A 23,187-nucleotide genomic window follows, 5' to 3' on the forward strand; every position below is an offset into this window, starting at 1 on the left:
GAGAGGCGAGAGGGGGGAACATCTGGGGTGCCGCGGGTTGCAGACCGGGTACAATACCGAGTTGGCTGCATGCTGCCTTGGTCAACTTGAAGGCTGCCGCATCATTGCCCCGTCCGCAGTCCGATTCATGAGTACCGGTAGTTCAGGAATCACGAAGCTACCTTGTTGGTTGTCAGTCTTGGACCTACACTTCGAGTGAGGGCCCCTTTCCATGCCAGATACGTGCCTATCTAACCTCAGGTGTAGATCCACTCAGTATCCCTTTATTTTCAACCTCCGTCAAGGCCGGCCGTTTGACTTTGCAATAACCTTCTTTCTTCAAGTTCCCACAAGGCTAATTTCCGAGTCTCTGGAAGCTCCATTCATCAGAATCAGGAACAACACAACCTGGGCACGAAAAAAGGCAAACCCGGATTCCGGGTAGCAATGGAGACAGTCCCGCCTTGGCGAGATTTGCAGTTGCATCGCCCGTGGAGACAATGGATAGTGTCCCGAGATCCCTAGTGCATGTTTTTGGTGTCAAAACATTTTTGTTTTTGCCAATCTCCGCTTTTAAGCTTCAAACATGCCAAGCCCCCTATTCCAAGACGAGCCACGGCGGCCGAGGACGTTTACCTCTCGGGGGTTCGACTCCGATCGCCTCAATCCGCACTCGTGGGCACCTCCAAGACCCGTCAGTGCAACACCATTCCTGGGATTGTGGGGAAAGCGTGCTCCTGGAATCTCGAGAGAGAACTGCAGAGAAGCACGTGTGGACGCCCGGGTATGGGTTCCCATGACCAACAACCAACAACCAGGCCGCTTTGCTTCACCCTGGGTGCCGTCCAACCAACTAGACAAGAGCTTGCAATAGCTTGAATAGTTTCACCATCATGGATGGGCTCGCTCGGTAGGGCTTCCGAGGATTCCCTATCCGGGAAGTCGAGAAAATGGAATAGGAGTATCGTTCCGGTCTCCTGGAACTGGCATTCCAAGATCCACCCTCGTCCGGCTTGGGTCAACCAGGTTAGGACAGCATGATGAGAGGGGGTGTTGTTGAGCCCCTGAGATGACGGACCACCACCACATCACATAAGGTATTTAAAGCCAACCGTCTGCCCCCTGATCCTCAACCCGTCTTTCACCCCAACAGTCTTCATCTGATCTGACAACCGCCTCAGATAACCTCCAACAGACGGACACAATGAAGGCCTTAAGCGTTCTCTGCCTGGCGGCCTCGGCCAGCGCCCACGCCATCTTCCAGCGCGTGTCGGTCAACGGCGTCGACCAGGGGCAGCTCAAGGGCGTACGCGCGCCCTACAGCAACAGCCCCATCCAAAACGTCAACGACGCCAACTTTGCCTGCAACGCAAACATCCAGCTCAAGGACAACACGGTCCTCACCATCCCCGCCGGCGCGAGGGTCGGCGCCTGGTGGCAGCACGAGATCGGCGGGCCGTCCGGCCCCAACGACCCGGATAACCCGATTGCTGCGTCTCACAAGGGTGCGTACTAATTACTAACCTTACCCAGTTATTGTATTCCCCTTAACATTGACCCTTCCATGCAGGCCCCATCATCGTCTACCTCGCCAAGGTGGACAACGCCGCGACGACGGGCACGACGGGCCTGAAATGGTTCAAGATCGCCGAGGCCGGCCTGAGCGGCGGCACCTGGGCCGTCGACACCATGATTGCCAACAACGGCTGGCACTACTTCACCATGCCCTCGTGCATCGCCCCGGGCCACTACCTGATGCGCGTCGAGCTCATCGCCCTGCACTCGGCCGGCAGCACCGGCGGCGCCCAGTTCTACATGGAGTGTGCCCAGTACGTCTTCCTTCATTTTTCTCCCCCCACAAAGCTAACCCAACATCTCCCTTCACAGAATCCAAGTCACCGGCTCAGGCAGCTTCACCCCATCCTCAACCGTCTCCTTCCCCGGCGCCTACAGCGCCTCGGACCCGGGCATCCTCATCTCCATCTACGGGAGCAGCGGCCGGCCCGACAACGGCGGGCGCGCCTACCCCATCCCCGGTCCCGCCGTCATCAACTGCGCCAACTCCCCGCCCGCTAGCACCACCCTGGCCACCTCGGTCCGCCCGACTACCACGGCGCAGCAGCCAACATCCACCCCGACGGGCGGCAGCGGTGCTGGTGCGCCGCTGTATGGCCAGTGCGGCGGCCAGGGCTGGACGGGCCCGACCACCTGCGCCCAGGGCACCTGCAAGGTGTCTAACCAGTGGTACAGCCAATGCCTTCCCTAAGCACACGGTGTGCTAAGGGGGGGGGGGAAGATTACTAGTCCTAGTAATACTTGGGACTCGGGAGACCTGTCCTGATGGTGAAGTGAGGGGAGGATCAGGTGGACCAAGGTTGATTCTTGTACATACTTGAACATAAAACTTGTGTATATGCAATAAGATCATATGGATCGTTCAATCTGCGGTGGCTTTGTGTGCGAATATGTGCGTACATCAAGTGAAGAACACGGTGATGAGGTTCTTCCATCCCAGTATATGCCGATTAGGACGGGGTGAACAAGTGGTGTACTACTTTGGTAACTTAGGCAAGCAAAGCCAAAGAACCAGAATCGCCGCCTCGAGAGCGACTATGATCGGCTGCAACACCTCAACCCCCTTGACCTGCGCAATAGCCCCGACTGCAAAAGGGAAGATGGAACCGCCTGATTTCCCGGCAGTGGCTGCAAAGCCGATGCCTGAGATGTGCAGACGGACGGGGAGCAGGTTGGACAGGGCGATGACGGCAGCGGGGAATATTGGCCCAAGGAAATAGCCTTCCAGCGCAACGGCCACGGTGGACACGTAGAACTGCGGGGCCAGCCAGAAGAGGAGCTGGAATCCGACTGTTAAGGGGAGATAGATCTGGCAAGAAGCAAGTCTGAGTAAAGGGTTGGGAGAGCGGTGTACAGTACGGGACGTAGGGTAATGTGTAGAAGTAACTAACGCTCACGGCTAGTCGTACCCCGAGCCAGCTGGTCATGAAGCCGAGGGTGAAGCGGCCCAAGGCGAGGCCCAACCAGAAGCCCATTGCCGCCATGCCGCTGCTGAAGGAGTCGGCCTTTCGTACTTTGAGCGCGAAGGTTGTGATCCAGCCGCCTAGAGCGACTTCCGTGCCCACGTAGCCCAACATAAAGAGGGCGCACAGCCAGGTCACCCGAGCGGCTGGTCTTTGGAGAGTAGATTCCCGGAGCACACCCTTGCTTTTGAACGTGCCCTCAGAGGATGTGCCCCGGGCAGCGCCTGCCTCATCCCAGAATGCCGGAGCGGCCACCAGGATTTCCAAGGCTTGCGCCCCCATCTGTATTAGAGTCAACGGGGTGCCTTTGGGAGCTAAGGTGCATAGCATCATGGATCCGAAAACCCATCATCAAGTAGAAAAATGTATACCACATCAGTCCCCCCTTGACAATCATCGACGTCGCGATCAAGGGAGCCAGCAGAGCCCCAAGCCCGTAGAATGCGTGCAAGAAACTCAACAAGTGGGTTGCACCATTCGTGGTACCCAGCCAAGCGTTATAGCTAGCATCCTGGTGACCGCTACCAAACCCGGCAAGGACGAGCATGACGATGACGACAGGGAAGGGAGGGTGGGCGGCGACGACGGCGTAGGTGATCAGCCTCGCGCCTGGTGCAATGGTTGCAGCCCCGAGGCGGCCGAACCGTAGGAACATGCGGTTGTTGACCAGGGCTGCGGCTAGATATCCGAGGAAGGGCGAGAGAACGAGGAGGGAGACGACCGTGTAGTTGATGTTGTAATATGCTCCGAGCTGTGAAATAGCTTAACGTAGAGTAACAAACAACCATAACTGTTCTCCAAGCCTTCATCTTACATATGGAATCAGGGGCTGCGAGGGGTTGTCAGCTCAAAACGTCTGAGGCAGGCTTCCAGAGGGCACAAACCCCAAGGCAGGCATCGTGCATGCCGTTGATCAAGAAGGCCCAAAACGCCGCAACGAGCCGCAAGATATTGATACGCGGTTTCTTCCACTCCTCTATGACCTGTTCCGACGGCTCGGCCCGTGAGGGTCCATCGGCATCGGCATTGACATCGACGTTGATATCAACATCGGCTTGTGTTGTTGACATGGGACTGCCACAACCGGACGGTTCGCCGTCAGATTCGGACAAAAGGCGTGGCAGCACCGTGTTTCTCGCAGGGCTCTAGTGAGTCGCTCTGCCCATGCGTTCTAGTCCCTGAGAATGGCCCCGGAACACTTCATTCTCTGGGCATCTAGCAGCTCTATATCGCGCCAGCGGGTTGGTACGCCCCTGCTCGTATACCCCATGTTGGGCGGTTTGGGCAGACGGCAATACGGACGTAACTTGGCCAGTACTGCTCACGGTGTGGAGCTTCTGTTGGTTGAAGAAGGAGAGAAAGAATGGGAAGGAAGTGATCTTTGGGGTGTGGTTGGAGTGAGGTTGCATTCAAGATATAATATTGACTGGCTTCGAGGCCATCAGATTTGCATGTGAACGACAAAGGCAAATAGGCAGCTTCCAAGTCTCCTGCCTCCAGGGTATTAGTACTGTTAGCTAAGACTGCGCACTGGTTGGAAGGAGAAGACACGCACAGGCTGGAAGTAGAAGGTGTGCACAAGTTGGAAGGAGAAAGACCGCATGAGTTGGAAGGCGAAGGTGCGGACAGGTTGAAAGGAGAAGGTACGGACAGGTTGGAAGGAGGAGGAATCGGGTCGAGCTCGAGGAAAGAACGAGAGAACTGTAGGTGTATGTGTTCGAATGCCGTCCAGTTTCTTCGCCTGGCTTCCTGTATCACGGATCTCAAGGCTTTCGTCCTTCAATAACCTTTCCTCTTTGAGGTCTTGAGATGCATACTTTCCAGTCTCCCTTGGCAGCGAGCATTCTATCGACACGGAGAGCAGATCTGGCCTGTGCTGCCTCCGTGGTGTGCGCAAGCGAAAGCTTCCCACCGGCCAAAACGAGGACGGCGATGACATGGACGAGGAGCTTGAGCCGAAATCCGGGAGAATGATGCCCGGATGAAAAAACTAAAGCATGAAAGCCGCTGGCAAATTCTCTCTTCCACCGGCATATCCCAGCTAGGGAAAAGGAGGTAAGCAGTCGGCGCCCCCAAGAGACTTTCAGCCTGCGCCGCCCCTTACTGAACTCGCTCCTCTTCCCATTCCCATCCCCATTTCAATCCCCGAAGCCCTCTTAGAGACGGCCCAACAGCTTCTCAACATGTCGAGGTAAGATGCCGAGCATGTCTCGAGAGGTTGCGCAAGGGGTATATAGACCCCAAGAGCGGTTCGGGGTACCCGGCCGCTACAGCAAAACTAGGCGGGTAAACGGCGGGAGTAACTATGACTCAAATGGCAAATTCCAAGACTTTGTGGGGGCCGGGGGGAGGAGAGAAGATGCTTGCGTTTTTCTGAATACAAACGATGGTAAATCCATCTCCAAGTCCCTTAGAGCTCTCCCGCAGCTATTGCTGCCTCCAGATCCTCGACACCCCCAAAACTGTCTGATGACTGGCTCCGCCACTCTTGCAACCTCCTCGATGGGGTGACGCCTTCTTGAGACTCGACAGTGATTAGCTGTGCTGAGGTTCGTGGTCGTGTGCTGACGGAGCTTTGGGAGTCCCGGTGCTGGCTGTTCCAGCCCTCTCCCCGGTCTTCTCACGCGGACCCAGTACAGGAACCGCTCCAAGCTCATGGTTGCAGCCATTGCAACACTTCTCTGGGATCACCGGGCGCTTGTATTCGAGATCCGGGTCGTCAGGCTCTTGGAGGTATTCCAGGATGTATTTCCTGAAACAGCGGGCATTCATAAAGCCCTTGACGACAGGGCTAAGCTTCTCACGTTGCTTAAGGTTGGATTTGCTCCACTTGACCTTGGCGTTCAGCCCGATATCACTCTCGCGTATAGCGAGACAGCACGGTGTCCTCCCTCGGAGGACGGATGCACTTGGGACTGTGGCTACATAGGTCGATTAGGAGATGTCCGTGGTCCCAGCAGAACACCGGCCCAACGCAGCCTTTGCGGCTGTTGTTGACCTGCGGAGATTCCTCTCGCAGGTGATCTGGGTTGAAACAGCTCCGCCTGTCACACAGGTGGCTAACCTGCATGTTTGCGCCCGGGTTTCGTCCTTCTAATCCAACGAAGGCGACAACGTGAAGTAGGAAACCGGTTTGGGAAGCGCGACCACGTTGGCAAGAGCGGTTCGGGGTACCCGGCCGCTACAGCAAACTAGGCGGGCTGCCTTTTAGCCCAGAAGGCACCAAACCGTGCCGACACCATATGGGTATGTGCAAATAGCACCTCTGTCTACCCGCGCTTACCCTCCGGGAGCGTCTCCGCTTTTGAACTGGTCTCCATGGCTTGGAGTTCCTGTTGCCGCTGTTGTTGTTTCCATTTGGGTCCTCGCCACCCGCGGCGCCGGCGACAGTCGTCGCTATGGATCATTCTCGCTGTGAATCGAACTGAGGGCCTCAACAGTTGGGGTGGAGGGGGTGGCTATGTGACTACGACGATTTCACCATGGTACTACTACTACCCGTAGGGGGTGAAAGTTAGGAAGGGGGACTTCACTTAAATACTCAGCACAGTCTAATACTCTCTTCAGGCCGCCTTGGAACCGTCCTGGCCACCTATCAACAAGTGAATCAAGTCCTCCACACCAAGATTACCGTAGAAACAGATACACCAAAGCCACACCAGTACTGCTCGTTCATCGAATGTAAAGGAAACGGTTCTAAGTTTGTCTCCGTTGTATCAACCGTTATTCAACTACGTACCTTATGGCACTTGACCGCCAGTGAAATCAGGGGAAATACTTGCCTAGGAATTTAGGATTGAGACACTCGAAGTCTTGGTAGTAGAATACTGCCCAGATAATAAGGGCGGCCAGCTCCATAGTCCCTCACAACAGGTTGTATTCGCCACTTTAAACCTATGAATTTCATGACTTGTTCACTGTGCCTTAATCCTCCACCAGTCTTATACGCTATCTGTACAATACACCTTGTAGTTCTCCACTACATAATAGTGTTGGGCATGAGACCACCCTTCCACCACGCCTTGTTTTGATCTCACTACCTGATACTCCAAAGACTATACACAGCCAGAGAGTTTTTTCCCAACAGCGCCATGCAAACAGACCCCTTCCTTAAGGGCCAAATCCAGACATTCTTCCCTCCCTTAACAGGCAAAACGACGCCAGCAAAAGACGGAACGAATGCAAACCCTGACCTACGGATAGCCGGTCAGTCTACATGAAATCATCCTCCGCCCCATCCCCCTCCTCCTCAGTCTCATCCCCATCCAGCCGCCTGCCCATCGCCAGCCTGGCCGCCTCGTCCGCCAGCGTGATAATATCGCGCAGGAGTTCCTCGGGACGGCTCCGGTTGCCCTGGCCCGACGACATGTCTGCCTGGATGGGCGGCAGGGTGATGTTATTATTGTTATTATTATTGCCCATACTGCTTGCACCCGTCGCAACGTCACCACTAGCGCTGCTAGCATGTCCATGATGATGATGATGATGGTGGTGGTGATGATGATGGTGATGACGATGGTGATGGTGCTGGTGGTCTATATCCGTCATCGTAGAAGCGGCCGTAGCCGCTGCTAACGGTGGTAGCGCCCTACCAGTAGCAGAAGAAGACGACGAAGGGACGGCAGCAGTCGATTTAGCTTGGGTAGCGGGAGTGCCCCTCAGGGCGGGCGACTTCACCCTGACCTTGACCTCGCCGGCAATGCCATCAATTCTCAGCGTGGTTGTTTGTTGAGCATCGGTTGATTCTCCAGCCCCAGCGGCTGTCGTTGTTGGCGCTTGTGAGGGCCGCAGATTTGGTGGTGGCGGTGACATGGCGATCAGCTCGTGCAAATACTTTTTCGCCTCGTCGGAGCCGTCCATAAGCCATTTTAGACAGATCTGCACGCGCTCCCTGGCGTAGCGGTTGTAGTCGTCGTAGACGCAGCAGTTGAGCAGGCAAATGACGCCGTTGTGGCGGAGGATTTGTTTTTGTACCTCCGGATTGCCCGGGCCGCTGCGGCCGGCAGGCGGCTGGAGGAGACCGGCCAAGATGTGAAGAATTTGGCCCTTGATTCCGGCCCAGGGATATGTGTGCGCGGGCTCCTCTTCGAGCGGACGGCCAGGAGCAAGAGGGTGGTCTTCCGAGTCGTAGCCATGGTCGTAGTCATCGTCGTGACCGTTGCCATTGCTGTTGCCGCCGGCCTGCTGCTGTTGTTGCTGACGGTTAGCCGAGCGGTTCGGCAGCTCGACCATGGGTTTTTTGGGAACGCCCGCTTCGAGGCCTTTGAGCAGCACGAGGAGCTCGTAAGTGGCTTCCCATTCGATGAGGTATTGTCGTGTCTCCGGAAGCTCGATCACGGTTGTCAAGAGCTCCAGGAACTGCTGGATGCCGTCCTTGGCGCGCTCCATGTCCCAACTGTCAACCGGAAAGTCGGCCGGGTCATATAAATTGTTACGTATTTGCGCCTGGATATGCAACAGTGCCGCGCATTCGGGCACGATTCGGCTGCGAAACTGGATGAACAGGAAATGGAGGAGCTTGACATCCCGTAGATGCTCTTTCGAGTCGGCAGGCGGAGGGTCGTTGTTCCGAGCGCGGAACATGTTGTTAACAAGCCTCAGGAGGACAGTCTGAGCGGGAGAGATGATATCCTTGGGGATACGAAGAGACGACCAGGCATACGGGACCAGAGCGCTATGGTGGATGGCTTCGACAATCTGGGTGGTAAGTTGGAAAATCAGGGACTGCTCGCTCTTTTCCCAAACGGCGATGAAGACGAGGATCTCTCTCAGCAGGCTGCGCCCGCATTCGAGAGCCAGAAACATCCTGCATCTCGTCTTTTGAAGATTCTCTCCGGCTCTGCTCAATGACAAACCGGCATTGTCCAGGATGCAGGACTTAACAATCATGTGCAGCGCTTCAATCTGTTTCGGGTCGAGAATATTGGGTACATCGGTCAGCAGGCCGTTCATTGGGCCTTCGCCGTACGAATCGTCATCGTCGATGTCTTCTTCCTCGATCACGTCGTCGTTGTAATCGTGGGCGTAATGGCCACCGTCTTTGGTGTCCTCCTCCCCAGAGCCTTCTGGCAACGGTGCCTCGGCGGCAGAGTGGACAGAGCCCTCATGCTCAGCGGTCCGATATGAGTGGGCATAGCGGTTGACAAAATTGGCTTTGCAATTCTCGGTTCTCTGCTGGGCGAACTCAACAGTGGGCATCGGGACGACCCAGTCGTCGTAATTGGGATCCCGCGTCTTCAACCACCAGGTATCAATTTCCCTCGACACGCGGCCGTATGCCTTGTCTTGTTCGAACTTGTCGGGCTCGTCCTCCTTCCACTGAGGTGTGATCTTGGAGTCATCGCTTACGTCGTCTGCCCGCACCCGCACCGTTCCCTCGGGCAGCCAGTTCCAAGCTAGCGGGGAAATGCAGGGCAGGCGACCTGGGGGAAGCTTCTTGGCTGCCACGGTCTCTTCATATTCAGAGAGCAGTTGCCTTGCTTTGTCGCAGAACCTCGAGTTCCGCTCGAACCAGTTCTGGACCTCCGTTTTGGCGACATCTGGCCGGAAATCGCCGTAAACGCTGCCGTCCGGATCGTCGGCGAGGGCCTCATCATCAAACAGAACCGTAGACCAGAAGGCCATCTTGTTCCTGTCGTTTTTGGCAATCCAATTGTGCGCCTGCTGCAGACATGTCACAAGCAGCTTCTTGTCTGGAACGTCATGTTAAATCAACAGCATGAACTACCAAAGGGGACCTCGCAACATACACAGCTCAGTGATCTCGGTAAGCTTGAGCCGAGCAGACTCCTCCAGAACATCGCCATCGTAAGCCTTACTAGTGACGTTGATGCAAAGGATGATGGTCTGGTAGAGCATCTGGTCGAACTGGGCGGCAGCACACAGGTCCTGTGGGATCTCAGGCTCTGGCACGACAAGAAGGTTCCTGGCAATGTGCATGAGTTTGATAAGCAGCTGCAAGTCGTCCTTTAGCGACCCGTAATTCTTGGTTATGAGCGCCGTGCTCTCTTGCGGCGTCACCCCTTTGTCGGGGTCGTTCAGACTCGCCAAGGGCCCGATGGACCTGGTGGTCAGGCTGGGGATGGCGGCAGCGAAGTCTCGAGTGAGCCATATCCAGACCTCGACGCTCCTAGACAGAGTCTCCCTGCCGAGTGTGTTAGGGCTTGAGGAGGATATCTTGGGTAAATGGTCCGGTTGCGTGTCTTATACCTGACGTCTTTGAGATTGTGTGTCTTTTCCAGCGTTCTCGAAATGAACTTGGTGACATATATCATGGTGCGATGGCCGATAGCCGGGTCTAGCTTGAGCCATCCCTCGAAACAGCTCATGGCGGATGTGAAGCACAGCTCTTCGACGCTCAAGGGCCGGCGACCGCTCGTCGGTGCCGGAATAGCCATTTCGGCCGTCTCAGCCGTTTCATTTTCGGGACCGGGAGGCTGCGTGGTGGACGACATGGTTGCCCAGACGGAAAGTTCCACTGTTGATTCTATTGAATGCGCTATATTACCGTCGGAGCACCGAGCAGAATCGTAACCTTCGAGTCATAGTGAAACAAACTGATGATGCTTGCAAATTCTACAGATCATGGAACGCTGTGTTGCTGAAGAATAGGACATGCCCCACTGCGTGTCAGTGAAGCCATCAGGTTCCTCCAGTGGGTCACTCTGCTGACTAATAGCCTGAGACCCGCTAAGGACGGAAAGATTTGCACTAACTTTAAGTGATGGTGGGGCAGCAGTGTAGCCGAGTGTAGGCACTAGGCAGGGGCCAGGAACCCCACCACATTCAACTTCATCGCGACGGCGGGGTAAATTGCGCGATTGCGCCTGTGAGTCGGGTGAAGCGAGGAAGCGAGGGGTTCCAATCATCAAGTTTAGACAAAACCGTAAAGGCCCTTCCACCACCTTTGTTTCTCGAGTCCCGATCGTTGAAAGGACCGAAATTCAGTGAAATCATCAATCACCCACCATGACGATCGACCTCCCGAACCATTTCGACAGTGAGTCCCTTCTTTCCCAACCCAACCCCCTACCACAACCCAGACTCTATTTAGCTGAGCGAGCTACGAATTACACTAACATGTCTAATCGCTAAACAGGACCCGTGCACATCGCCGTAATAGGTGGCACCGGGCTGGGCAAGATCGAGGGCTACACGCCCGTGGCCGCCCTGCAGCCCATGACCCCCTGGGGCGCCCCGTCGTCGCCCATCCTGATTCTCGAGCACAACGGCGTCCCCGTCGCCTTTCTCGCGAGGCATGGCCTGCACCACCACCTAGCCCCGCATGAGATCCCCTCGCGCGCAAATATGGCCGCGCTGCGGTCACTAGGGGTACGCTCCATCATCGCCTTCTCGGCCGTGGGGTCGCTGCGGGAGGAGATCCGGCCTATGGACTTTGTCGTCCCCGACCAGATCATCGACCGAACAAAAGGGGTGCGGCCCTTCACCTTCTTCGAGGGCGGCGTGGTGGGCCACGTGGGGTTCGCGGACCCGTTCGACGCCGGGCTGGCGGACGTTGTGGCCAAGTGCGCGGCGGCCATGCGCGGCGACGGCGTCAAGCTGCACCGCGGCGGCGTCGTGGTCTGCATGGAGGGCCCCCAGTTCAGCACGCGCGCCGAGAGCAACATGTACCGCGCCTGGGGCGGCAGCGTCATCAACATGAGCGCGCTGCCCGAGGCCAAGCTGGCGCGCGAGGCCGAGATGGCCTACCAGATGATCTGCATGGCCACCGACTACGACTGCTGGCACACGACCGACGACGTCGACGTTGCCATGGTCATGAAGTACATGGCGGCCAACAGCGAGAACGCAAAGCACCTCGTGGGCGCCGTGCTCGATGAGCTGTGCAAGCAGGAAAACAGCGACTTGGTGCTGGCCAAGCACCTGGCCGGGACCGTCCAGGGGGCGGTCAAGTTCATGACCAAGCCGGCGGGACGGGATCCCGAGGCGATGAAGAGGGTAGAATATCTCTTCCCCGGGTTTTGGGATGAATGATTGAGTCTAGATTTGGATCCGGCGGTATTCTCTTTTGATTCTCGCTTCTTTTCGGAGGAAGCGTCGATGATGGGTAGCTGATAGACGATACCAGATAATCGATAGAGCTTGGCGCAGGAGGAACATAGATGACTGCCATGAAATCACTCAACCATCTTTCCAACCAGGAACATTATTTACTGTGCACACGTCAGAAGTTCACATATCGCATTGCATGCAAGTATCCATTTGGTATCCATGTATGCCGCTAGAACAGGGAAGAGCAAAACGTAGAAAGAGACAACAAACCAAAAGATCAGAAAGCAAACGACAACTTCAAATGCAACCAACCACCAGCAGTATGCCCATCATCTAACCTCCTCCCAAACACCACCCGCCCGACCCAAAATAAGCGACCAACACCTCCGTAAACCAGTCCGGTCCAAAGTCATTCACATAAGCAGATACAAAGCCCTAACGGCCTTCTCCACGGCAGCGACATGCCAAGGCCTGACATCCAGCTCGCGCTCTACGACACCTCTCACTCTCGCCAGCGTACCCAAGCCGCGGAAATACGTGAGCATCTCTCTCAGCAGGCCATCATACAATATGGCCGCGCCGCCTGCCACCGCCCTGGCATTGTCGCTATAAACGACGTTGACCTCCAGGACCGCGGGCGAGTCTTCGGCCCTCGCGCCGGACCGCTTGACCAGGTAGCCGCTCGCGAGCGCCGGATTAAGGTCCGTCAGAGAGGGTGAATTGTTGAGCCTATGCGATATGACGACCCCGTGCGTGGTTTCTGTTGTTTCGACCAGAACTGTGTCTACGTCCTGTTCTGAGCCTGCATTGATCTGCGGAAATGGTTGGGACGAGGTGGTGTCGCCTCCGGGGGTTGCGGCCGTTATAGGTGTTGCGGGGTTGTTATTGTTGTTGGCCGTGCTGCTGCCTTGGTCGGGGGAGACGACGGATAAAGCTTGCGGCGTTGAGACCGGCGTGGTGTAGAACATGGATGGCGCGGAGAGGGGGACCACAGCGGCTGGGGGAAGGAGCTGGAGTGACGGATCGGTGTCCACCGTTAAAAGGACGAGCGAGACAGCAGACCGGGTTTCGCTCTGTGCCATGCTCGTCCAGAGGTCAACTTCTTGCTGATCCATGGGACCGCACTTGGTCACGACCACCCGCCAGTGGACTTTGCAGGAAGAGATCAGGTCGTGAGTGGTCTCCCAAATCTCGTGAACGACTTCGGCAAGCTGGCGAGACAGCGGCCTGCCCCGCCTCCCGAGGCAGTACGAGGCCATTGTTTGGCTGCTGCCTCTATTGTCCGTCCATGCAGCGGTGATCCATCGTTCGTCTACACTTCGCGCATATGCAATGTGCATGCACGAGTTCTCCCGTAAAAGATTTGGCGATGGTGCAGCAGACAGCTTGAAATCAAGTCCTCTCGGCAGAGCGCATTCAAGCAAAATCGCTGGCGATGGCATGGGGCCGCCGAAGAGGGTGCATCGATCGTAGGTCTCGAGGCAAAGCCTCGTACAGTCTGAAGGGCTTAGGACGAAAAGCGACGATTCGGAACCAAGCAGGTCCTGAGGCACAAGCTGAAGAACCAATTCGTTGACGATGGCCTTTTTCCTGTCCATCATGCATCGCTTGTAATGCTCGAAGAGTTCCTGGAATGCAGAACAGGCATCCACAATTGAGCTTGGATTATCCGACGAATATGTGAAGAAGACGACAAAGTTCTTCTCCGACATGGACGAGTTCGCAAGCGCCATAGCAAGAGCTGCCATCTGATCAGTGAACGCCGAACGGGGCCGGGATATGCTGAGCCCGGGGGAAAGCCTATCCTGGTCAGTGCTGAGCAGAACAAGGCCGCCAACGATGTTCCCAACTGTTGGGAGCCTCTCGAAGGTGCCTAGTCCCAGAGTCTCATACGTGCTTTGCAGCCTATCCAAGAAGGCGGAAGCGTTGTCCCGCATGGCTTCCGCATGAGGGAACACGCACACGGCAACGATATCCTTGGGGCCCCGCACTGGTCTAAGGCCTAGTGTCTCCCAGAAAGAAACGGCGGATGGCAGCACCGAGAGTTGATTCTCGTAGCGTCGGAGCTCAACGTGAGGTGCAGGAATCGTGAAAATGCTTGGCTTGGGAAACTCGGCAGGCCTCACTTGCACCCGGCCGTTTGGTTGCACGAGCAGGGGCACATCCTGCACCTCAGCGAAGGGACGAAGCTGACAAGCGACTGCTCCCGCAAGAGACCGTGGTAAGGCTTTCTTCAGCCCTTGGACTGAGTACCGAACCGCCTTGATGAGACTTCTGCGCGTCTCCTGATTGTTCAATGATGAACGCTGCGGGACTAGCCTCAGAAAACCGGTTGCTGCCTGTTCAGTAAGAATCTGGGCAACGGTAATGAAGTCGTCGTCCGAGACCGATATACGGAGCGGCACCGGTTCAGGGTCAAGGAAGTATCTAGAGAGAGAGAATTCCGGTATCTCAGAGTTTGAGAGGCGGGACAGGTCTAGCGGCCCGTAGCCAGGTGAGTCGGCGGATATATTGTCCAGCTCCTTGAAAGACGCCGCCATTGAGATGACGTCGTCATCCAGACGCCTTCGAAGCACACTCGATTTTGCGGGGGAAGAAGCACGTCCCAGGGGCTCGCTTGCGTCATCATCGTCAGAAGCCCAGCTAGTGTCATCTGAGTCCGAGATGGCATCGTCCCTTTGCAAGGGACTACTCGCTCTAACGCTCGCCATCTTGGTTAGGATGGAGGAGATGCCCGAGGGCAGCTCCTTAAGATTCCTGCGTTGCCTGGCAGCCCCCAACAGTCTGCCAGTGGTCAGAGGGCCTCCATTCAGGAGCGCTCTATTTTCCTTCTCCTTCAGGGTTGGCAATCTGAAGTCGAATGGTCCACTTTCTTCGTACTTTTTGCTATCTATTGACAGGGCTGGATCGAAATCCACCTTGTCGAACAAGCTGCGACGCCGCGGTGGAGCTCCTCTCTGAGAGGGTGTCGAAGGCGTCGGGGGGCGGATAGACGCCCGGACCCGTTTGAAGACTGTCTCGGAGTTGAAGGGGCTTGGGTGCCTCTTGATTCCGATTGCAGAATTAATATTAAAACTTTGATTATTATGTTGCCGACTCTCCTCGGCCAATGTGCTGCGGGCGTGCCTGAGCTCGGGCTTGGTGAACTTGGGTGACACGGGACGTCCTTCTGCCCGGTTGTCCGCCATGCTGCTTGCGGCTTGATCGGTTTCAGAAAAGCCTTGTTGGCTTGGGTTATCCGATATGCCCATTGTCGGGGCGATGCCCGGAATTCCCGATAGATCCATATCGACCGTAACTGGTTGTTCATCAAAGAAATTGAAATCAGCATCAGTTAGTTCATTGCTGTCGAACATGTTCTCGCCCAAGCCGCCGTAAATTGCTTCCTCTGAGAAATTGTTGGCTGTGTGCTCGGGCTTGGGCTCGCTGCCATGCCATCCCACGTCGAAACCCTCGTGAGCCGGGACATCTTGCTGTGTTGCTGTGTCAGCATCGCCAAGGGCATTTGCGGCAGGTTGCCCCGTCGGACTCAACACCGCGGCGCCGTCGAACGAAGGTGTCACGCCTGATGGTTGTACTCCATCCGGAGGGGTCGGATACATCGCCCCGGGTGGCGGCACAGGCCCCCCGTTGGTGGAGCGCCAGAGCGCCATGGGCGAGAACCCATTGCCCTGGAAGTTTCTCGTGTCCAAGTCCCCATGTTCTCGCGTCAAAGCAGCCTCTCTCTCCTTTCTCCTTCGTACGATGGCATCTTCCCGCTCAGACACGCCGCGGCACCACGACTTTGCCTTGCTCAGGGGATCCATGTGATCGCCGCCGCCTGTTGCGGACAACGCCTTTTCGGACGTCACATCTAACATGGCCTCTAGTTTTGGTTTACGGAAACAGAGAACGGCTGGCCATGGGGCGACGGAGCCCGAGCCAACTAGGGGCGTCCGTTTGCCATCTAGTCTCTGCTCGTATGGCTTCCTCTTGAGGAAGTGTATGTTCAGCCAAGAACAGCCGTCCAACAACGATGGCGACATGCCACGCATTTGCAGCAACTTGCAGCACGTGGTTTTCAGCTGCGACAACTTGTCGGTCGGCCCCGAACCAAGCCTAGTTATTTGCGTATCAGGAGACTGGCCGAGCCCCGAGTCGGCAACCTGGCTGTCCGGGTCCACAACACCCTGCAAAGCGCCAAACGCACCAAAGGGCGCCGCAAGGACAACAGGACCGGCGGGTAACAAGCTAGACCGCAAGATGTCGGCAGAGGACACCAAGCCGTGACGTAGGGACACGTGCAGGGATATGACCAACGATCCCGTTGTTGTGAGGTAGATGCGGAACGTAGCAAGAGCCGAGGTCGGGGGCATTTGGCTCCAGCCGGCATCCCCGGAATTGAAGGCGTGCTGCGGAAGCAAAACAGTGCGGCTGTTCAAAGCGATAGCGCCAATCTTGCGGCAAAAGTATGTGGTCAGTGACGACAAGGCGGCCGTAATGAAGAACTCATAGATCTCGCGTGCAGGAACGGAGCTGTAGCCCTTGACATCGGGGACCGGGTGCGGTGCGGCCTTGGCATCGACGGCCACGGGTGTAAGCGGCAGATTGAACGTCTGGCCGCTTCTCATAGTCATCTCTTGGGCGGAGCCAGCAGACGAGGAGCTGTTCGGCGTCGTAATGGAGCTTGCCCCTGGCGGTCTGTTCCTGAGTAGTCCAATTGGTTCCAGTGCCCCATCTTTGACCCAACCCAAAGGGTATCCGCAGACCTCCATCCTCGTGTGAAGCCCAAGGAGTTCCGGATGACCCGACGTAGCAGGGTCCCCAGATGAGAGGTAGAAACACCAGATCCCGCGCCGGACGGCGTCCATGTAGACCAAGTGGCCATCGTTCCGGAGAGCATCCTCGACATCGGAAGCGTTGAATGTGTAGGCCGAGGACTGCGACGCGATAGGCTCATAGATGCGGAAAGATATGGCAGAGAGATTGCTCTGAAACGCAGATTTGTAAGCAGGCATGCGGCGGGAGCTAGAGTCAGGGATGGATCTTACAATCAACAGAGTGTTCGTCTCGTATTCTCCAGCGTCCATATCGGAGGCGTCGCGCAAGACGAGAGCGCGAAATATCTGGTGGCCCTCCACCAGGCAGGACGTCGAAGGTCGGTCTAACCAAAAGCCGGCGCATACGGACCGAAGGCAGCTATCGAAACCCGGGGGCCAAGTCGGGGCCACTTCGCGGCTTTTCGGCCACGGGGAGGGAAAGGAGAGATCGGATGAATCGAGCTCTTTGTGCCGGAGCGTCGGGCTCCTCCATGGCAACGGGCTGGCCCTCAACGTGGACAAGCTCCCTGAATCACTGACAACTCGCCCCCCGAGACATCCAGGCCCTTGATTCCGGGGTAGTCGGGAAATTCTTTGCTCGTAGGTCGGCGTGTGGCAAACCGCGATTGTGGTGTTTCTTAATTACTGTGTTTGCGTCCAATCTGAAGCGAGGAAAGCGAGCGCTGAGTCGGGGCGGGAGTGAAGGTGAAGGTGGCACCTTAGTTGCTAACTCTGTGCAACCATGGACACAGGCTCTTGTCTTGCATACGATAGTGTAGCACGCTGACCAGCACACTGCAATGCCCACAGTATCTCCGTAAGGTAGTTGCGGATTACGGAATCCTGCTGCACCTTTCAACGCGCCTCTGCGGCAGGGATTCCGAAGTGGAGGAGGCCTTGCCAAGGCGGCCCACGAGCATGGGAGACACATGGACAATTGGACATCAACCATAACGATATAAAAAGCGACAATACACTTTTTACTACCATGCAATAAAGCCTACACTATACAAGATGCGCTTATCTTTGCTTTGTAAAACTGGGCTACCACTGATTCTAACCTACGGCAACTTGCCCAACTTATATTCTTCCACGACACTTTTTTTTTTCTTGCCAGAGTCTGATGAAGTCGGCAAGAACCGCCGTGTAAAAAGCGGGTCTTGCCGACGCTAAAAACTGGGTGGGTCCAGCGACCCTTCAAGCCTTCTCCCCGCCTTCCGTTTGAGGTTTGAGCGACGAAACTTTTTGGTTTCTGCCGCAGAAATGGCTTGCAAGTTGCAACTGTGGTGAGGGCAGCTTGCGACTCGAACAAAGCACCTTCCTGTTTCCTGCAATACTGGCATCATGAAGTTGACAAATCCAGGCGCAGTTCCAGTGTAAGCAGTTGCCCGCTCATTTTATCCTCCACATTCCCTGTTGCCGAGCAAAACGAGACGAAAAAGCAAGCGGCAAAAAAAGGTACTAACCGATGCCGATAGGTATACTGTCGCGGGGCCCTCGACGGCCAGGCCACTGCCAGACTGGCTTGCCCGCCGCAGGAAAAGATCATTCAAGTACGATCCTGAGAATCTCAACAACTTTGAACTATTGCAAGAGTTCGAATTCGAGGAAGGCAAGATGTCACGCGAGCGCCGCGGAACCCAGACTCAGACTCACACAGCTAACATGGATCGCAACAGCGAGCAATTGCGTCCGAGTAAGCGAAGATGGCAACTGGATCATGAGCTCAGGGACCTACAAGCCCCAGTTTCACGTTCACTCGACTCAAGAGCTCTCCCTGTCCTTCTCCCGCCACACCAAGTCAGAGAATACAACGTTCCTCCTGCTCAGTCCAGACTACTCCAAGAGCGTGCATCTGCAGACCGACCGATCCCTAGAGTTCCATACGCCGATGGGATGTCACTATGAGGTCAGGCTTCCCAGGTTCGGCCGAGACTTGGCATATCTCCGCCAGAGCACTGAAGTGCTCGTCCCTGCCGTCGGGTTGAGTTCGGACGGGTCCGGATATGGCGAGGTCTTCCGGCTCGATTTGGAAAGGGGCCAATTTCTCCGCCCATGGCAGGTTGATGTGGGCGAAGACGAACCCCAGAGCGGCCTTCAGGGAAGCATACACGTGGGCGCAGTTAACGTGGCGGCCGTGGCAGAGAAGACGCACGGTCTCTGTGCCTTTGGTACCTCGATAGGCACCGTCGAGTTCTACGACCCGCGCAGCAAGGGACGGGTGGCGGTCTTGGGAGGACAGGAGGGCGAAGTCACCGCCCTGGACTACAGCGAGGATGGGTTGTCTCTAGCTCTGGGGACGAGCACAGGCCAGATCCGCGTGTTCGATTTAAGAAATCCACGTCCTCTCCTGAAGAAAGACCAGGGCATGGGACTTCCGATTAAGAACCTGATTCATCTAAAAACGCCCACGGAGGAGCGTAAGCTTCTTTCTGCTGACAAGAGGATAATCAAGATCTGGGACGAGCAGAGTGGGGACCTCTGGACCTCGGTCGAACCCTTAGTTGACATCAACTTCGTCACTCATGTCCCGGACTCGGGCATGATCTTGACCGCAAACGAGGTAAGCTGCTGCAACAGGTGACGCAGACGGCGGCAGGTGCTGACATGTGATGGGTGCAGGGCAAGCAAATGCACAGCTTCTTCATTCCGAACCTAGGACTTGCCCCGAGGTGGTGCCATTTCCTGGACAACCTGGTTCACGAAATGGAGAACGAGACCCACACAGAGACCTACGACAATTACAAATTCTTGACGATGCCCGAGCTCAAATCCCTCAGCTTGGACCATCTTGTTGGGAAGACCAACCTGCTTCGACCATATATGCACGGCTACTTTGTGGCTGCCAAGCTCTACGACCAGGCTCGTCTCATTGCCAACCCATACATTTGGGAAGAGGAGAGGGCAAAGAGAATCAAGGAGAAAGTCGAGAAGGAGCGCGCCAGCCGCATCAGAGGAGTCAAGAAGGTCAAGGTCAACCAGAAGCTGGCGGACAAGATACTGCAACGACAGGATAAGAGAGGCAAGGTGGATATCGAAGCGGGTCTTCTGGGTGATTCTCGTTTTGGTAAATTGTTTGAGGATGAAGAATTTAAGGTGGACGAGACCAGCCGAGAGTTCCGGGCGTTGAACCCTAGCACTAAGGTGCCCGGGGCCGAAGGGACCCAAGATCGGGACACCCACATGGGGGGTGCTGATTCCAGTGACGATTCCAGTGGCTCGGAAGACCAAAGCGAGCATGGGAAGCCCAGGGACGAAGTGGTCATGCAAATCTCTTCTTCGAAAGCACAGGGTGGCCAGCTCAGAGACACCGCACTTGGTTCCCGAACGCAGAAGAACACGCGGGCCACAAAGACTCGGACAGGCGACGTTGTTGGCGAACAGCAAATAACGTTCGTACCAGAATCTAAAAGGAAAAGCAAGCCCCCACCCGAGCCGACGAGCAAGCGCAAAGACGCGAGACGGAGCGCCAGCACAAACACCTTCCGACGGCTCTAGACGCCAAACCGCCTTGGAAACCCGCCCAATTCTTATATACTATACATGCCAAAAGAGAACAGAACATGCGATATCCATTTCCAAATATACCCATTGCTTCGTGAAAACGACCCACATCCGCAAAATGCACATCAACATCAGGATCATGCCCCATTTCGACATGCGTCTCTTGCCGAAGCCATAGGCCTCGCCGCCGCCTCGCTTCCTCCTCCGAGTCTCATTCCAATCCGACCCACTCACTCACTTCCGGCTAAAGTTAGCAAGCTTCTTCTTCTTCCCCCCTTGTTTATCCTGGCTGTTGTTATGGTTCTTGTCGCCAACAACTCCCTTCTCGAGATCGAGAGCCAGGTGCTCGGGTTTGATTTTGGGCGTGGGTGGCACGTCGTCCAGCCGGACCCGCCCTCCTCCTGCTCCGCGGCCTTCCTTGACGGACCGCGGAAACTCGCTCCGCCGTGGCGTCAGCACCGTCACCACCTTCCTCGCTGACCGCCGTAGCGTCTCCTTGACTGTCCACTCGCGCTTCTTGGCTACGAAGAAGAGGATTGAGGTTGAGACTTTTTTGGTGTTAGTATTTATCCGGAATAGTCTATATGGGTTAGGTGTGGGACGGGGGGATTGGGGATGTCCCCATGGCTGGTGTGGGTTGAGCTGGATGATTGAGGGTGGGAGGTTGGGTTTCGGGGCGGCGGAACATACTGCCAAAGAGGGCGACGACGACAACGACAACGATAATGGCGATGACGGCCCCCTGGGAGAGCACCAGGCCGCCGCTTGAGGTGCCGGATGCGCCCGCAGCGCTGCCGTCATCGATTGCATCCGGCCCGTCGGAGCCCGTGTACGGGTCGGCGGTGGCGAGCGGGAAGTGACCGGTCGTGTCTGCCATCTTATCCCCCTCCTCGTCTGTTTCTCTCTCTTACTCGCCTTCCCTTTCCCTCTCCGTTGGTAATTGTCTGGTTTGTCTGTTGGTGTTGTGCCTCCAGAGGACAGGCGATGCGGAAAGTGGAACAACAAACCGAACGATGCGCGCGACCAGCAGCGCAAACGGAAGGAGACAATGGTATCAGACGACAACCCTTCCTTGTGCCGGGCGGAATGGATGGGGTCAGAAGGGACATGGAGCCGCCGCTGGGGTGCGCACCAGCCGAGTATTATCTAGCACCCAAGGATGTCAGCTCGACACCGGTGCATCCACTGCCCAGAGACAGAGATACCCAGAGGGGGCGTGGGCGTCCAAACAAATGAGCGCGGCTTAGATCAGACCATCACTCACAACCTATGGATGAGGATAGGTTCGATAACATGGACTCTTGCGCATGTCCATAAGAGAAGCAGTCCTATTTGTTATAGCATCTAACTCCTTCTCCTCTCCTGGCGGGTGTGTCTGCAGAGACGAGCAAGCCCAAAGAGTGTGATGCCCTTTGTGCATGCAGAACGAGACCCCGTCCCCCGTCCCTTTCACCCTCTCGGCATTTGCATCACACCTCTTGCACTGCAATTGGGGAGTGACAAAAAGGGTTGAAACTCGGCGCGACACCTCATTGGCGCTCAAAGCGCCCGACCATGTGGTGACGTTAGGGACCGCACAAGGGATTGGCGGTCCAAGACCGGCGCACGGGACAGGGGACAAGGGGCTCGGGTGGGGAGGATTCGAGAAGCTGGCCAATTACGTGGCCGGGCGGCTCGATGGTTCAGTGACTTTTTTGTGACCCTTTGAACTTTTAGTGTATCACGTCACATCATCCATCCCCTTTCTTGCTCTGCTCAGGAACGCATTTGCATATCGTGCATGAAGATATCTGGGAGCAATAGTACATTCGATATAGTGAATTCTGAGTGAAAGAATTCCACCCTCTCGAGGACTTTCAGTTCTTTGCTACTCGATGGCAGCTCAAGAAGCGGAAGCGTTTGTTCGACCGCCATTGAATCCATAGGCAGAAGTATCCGTACATACATACTTTTGCATTTTGGGATTCTTGGGCGTTGGTCAGCAAGCCTCATTGCTTCACTTGCCGCCGTGCTTCAGGTTAAAGAAGGCTGTAGTTGATTGGAGCTACACGTCTCCAACTGGAATATCTCAGAGTTGCTCTTTGCTAATCTCGTTTCCTGCATATAAGAGGGCCAGGTAGACCTCTGTTCATTCACTCTTAGGCTCTTAGGGGAATGCATTGTCTGAAGGAGGAGTCAATGAGACCGAATAGATCCAGAACAGTGGTGTACAACATCTATTTATGGTGCACTCCCGCAGCGGATGTTCCTCTTCCCGTTGCGAAAAATACTTCAGGCTCTCATACCCCACAAAGCACAAACCCAACAGACGGGATCCTACCAAAATACTTCGTGCCCCAGCAACCGATCTCATGAGGGCCGCATTTGAGGCCAGATTGATGAAACGACAAGACTGAACGTCTTACTATTTTTGACGTAATCAATGACAATGTCTATGGATTCAGGCCTCGTTCATCTTGGACCACTCAGTTGTTGTTTGCATTGACACCGGTATCTACCTACTGCGACTAATATGTTAGAGTCATGGATCTTGAACCCGCGCGTCAAAAGGAGACAATCAGAGGTCGTCCGCGAAACTTTCCTCCTGAGCAACGAGTACTGTAACTAGGGAAATAGGAGATCAACAATCCCCAATGAGTCTGGAAGGGACAATGAGACCAGTCTATTTCGAGGAGATAACTCGGGGGCGGAATGACTTTGCAACCCCACACCAATCAACACCGGTGCTCGACTCTCGCCAGCTTATCCGTTGACTCGTTCTTCGTTACTCTGAGAGGCTACTACCAAGCCTAGAACAAGCCAACGGGTAAACCTAGCCTAGGCATCTTCAAGTCACATCCGTCCAAAAAAGTCAA

At 55.7% G+C, this 23,187-nt stretch overlaps 8 protein-coding genes across 8 annotated transcripts; 4 read left to right on the forward strand and 4 right to left on the reverse strand.

The window, feature by feature from the left end:
* Positions 1–979: 979 nt before the first annotated feature.
* N656DRAFT_157764 (carbohydrate-binding module family 1 protein) lies at positions 980–2,292 on the forward strand. The gene is made up of 4 exons (XM_064808699.1): positions 980–1,076; positions 1,161–1,484; positions 1,550–1,808; positions 1,867–2,292. The coding sequence occupies exons 2-4, from the start codon at positions 1,184–1,186 to the stop codon at positions 2,243–2,245; spliced, it is 939 nt and encodes a 312-aa protein (XP_064668950.1). The 5' UTR covers positions 980–1,076; positions 1,161–1,183; the 3' UTR covers positions 2,246–2,292.
* Positions 2,293–2,530: 238 nt separating this feature from the next.
* N656DRAFT_790456 (MFS general substrate transporter) lies at positions 2,531–4,087 on the reverse strand (the record flags this gene model as incomplete). Its single annotated transcript, XM_064816890.1, has 5 exons — positions 2,531–2,863; positions 2,946–3,286; positions 3,363–3,768; positions 3,832–3,846; positions 3,902–4,087. 5 exons carry the CDS (start codon positions 4,085–4,087, stop codon positions 2,531–2,533), a joined length of 1,281 nt encoding a protein of 426 aa, XP_064668951.1.
* Positions 4,088–5,529: 1,442 nt separating this feature from the next.
* Positions 5,530–6,056, forward strand: N656DRAFT_157977 (uncharacterized protein). Its single transcript, XM_064808700.1, has one exon. The coding sequence runs from the start codon at positions 5,673–5,675 to the stop codon at positions 6,012–6,014; it is 342 nt and encodes a 113-aa protein (XP_064668952.1). The 5' UTR covers positions 5,530–5,672; the 3' UTR covers positions 6,015–6,056.
* Positions 6,057–6,869: 813 nt separating this feature from the next.
* N656DRAFT_780642 (uncharacterized protein) lies at positions 6,870–10,612 on the reverse strand. Its single transcript, XM_064815420.1, has 3 exons — positions 10,227–10,612; positions 9,767–10,161; positions 6,870–9,709 (listed from the first exon to the last, which is right to left on the reverse strand). Exons 1-3 carry the CDS (start codon positions 10,469–10,471, stop codon positions 7,230–7,232), a joined length of 3,120 nt encoding a protein of 1,039 aa, XP_064668953.1. The 5' UTR covers positions 10,472–10,612; the 3' UTR covers positions 6,870–7,229.
* Positions 10,613–10,795: 183 nt separating this feature from the next.
* N656DRAFT_734032 (transferase-like protein) lies at positions 10,796–12,314 on the forward strand. The gene is made up of 2 exons (XM_064812693.1): positions 10,796–11,016; positions 11,116–12,314. The coding sequence occupies exons 1-2, from the start codon at positions 10,986–10,988 to the stop codon at positions 12,009–12,011; spliced, it is 927 nt and encodes a 308-aa protein (XP_064668954.1). The 5' UTR covers positions 10,796–10,985; the 3' UTR covers positions 12,012–12,314.
* Positions 12,315–12,442: 128 nt separating this feature from the next.
* N656DRAFT_712015 (uncharacterized protein) lies at positions 12,443–17,098 on the reverse strand (the record flags this gene model as incomplete). The annotated part of the gene is made up of 2 exons (XM_064811783.1): positions 12,443–16,999; positions 17,060–17,098. The coding sequence occupies 2 exons, from the start codon at positions 17,096–17,098 to the stop codon at positions 12,443–12,445; spliced, it is 4,596 nt and encodes a 1,531-aa protein (XP_064668955.1).
* Positions 17,099–18,172: 1,074 nt separating this feature from the next.
* On the forward strand, positions 18,173–20,725 carry N656DRAFT_808252 (WD40 repeat-like protein; the record flags this gene model as incomplete). Its single annotated transcript, XM_064818354.1, has 4 exons — positions 18,173–18,204; positions 18,307–18,447; positions 18,512–19,391; positions 19,451–20,725. The coding sequence occupies 4 exons, from the start codon at positions 18,173–18,175 to the stop codon at positions 20,324–20,326; spliced, it is 1,929 nt and encodes a 642-aa protein (XP_064668956.1). The 3' UTR covers positions 20,327–20,725.
* Positions 20,567–21,209, reverse strand: N656DRAFT_799232 (uncharacterized protein; the record flags this gene model as incomplete). The annotated part of the gene is made up of 2 exons (XM_064817846.1): positions 20,567–20,880; positions 21,023–21,209. 2 exons carry the CDS (start codon positions 21,207–21,209, stop codon positions 20,567–20,569), a joined length of 501 nt encoding a protein of 166 aa, XP_064668957.1.
* Between the last annotated feature and the right edge of the window lie 1,978 nt (positions 21,210–23,187).

The sequence above is a fragment of the Canariomyces notabilis genome (assembly GCF_033297395.1).
Source record: "Canariomyces notabilis strain CBS 508.74 unplaced genomic scaffold N656scaffold_15, whole genome shotgun sequence".
In the NCBI taxonomy this organism is placed as follows: domain Eukaryota; kingdom Fungi; phylum Ascomycota; class Sordariomycetes; order Sordariales; family Chaetomiaceae; genus Canariomyces; species Canariomyces notabilis.

Coding starts and splice junctions, on each gene's coding strand:
- N656DRAFT_157977 (XM_064808700.1), top strand. CDS start 5,673: ATGGTTGCAGCCATTGCAACACTTCTCTGGGATCACCGGGCGCTTGTA.
- N656DRAFT_734032 (XM_064812693.1), top strand. CDS start 10,986: ATGACGATCGACCTCCCGAACCATTTCGACA. Junction 11,017..11,115: donor CCTCCCGAACCATTTCGACA/GTGAGTCCCTTC, acceptor ATCGCTAAACAG/GACCCGTGCACATCGCCGTA.
- N656DRAFT_157764 (XM_064808699.1), top strand. CDS start 1,184: ATGAAGGCCTTAAGCGTTCTCTGCCTGGCGGCCTCGGCCAGCGCCCAC. Junction 1,485..1,549: donor GATTGCTGCGTCTCACAAGG/GTGCGTACTAAT, acceptor CCTTCCATGCAG/GCCCCATCATCGTCTACCTC. Junction 1,809..1,866: donor TTCTACATGGAGTGTGCCCA/GTACGTCTTCCT, acceptor CTCCCTTCACAG/AATCCAAGTCACCGGCTCAG.
- N656DRAFT_780642 (XM_064815420.1), bottom strand. CDS start 10,471: ATGTCGTCCACCACGCAGCCTCCCGGTCCCGAAAATGAAACGGCTGAG. Junction 10,162..10,226: donor CACAATCTCAAAGACGTCAG/GTATAAGACACG, acceptor CACACTCGGCAG/GGAGACTCTGTCTAGGAGCG. Junction 9,710..9,766: donor TACCGAGATCACTGAGCTGT/GTATGTTGCGAG, acceptor ATGACGTTCCAG/ACAAGAAGCTGCTTGTGACA.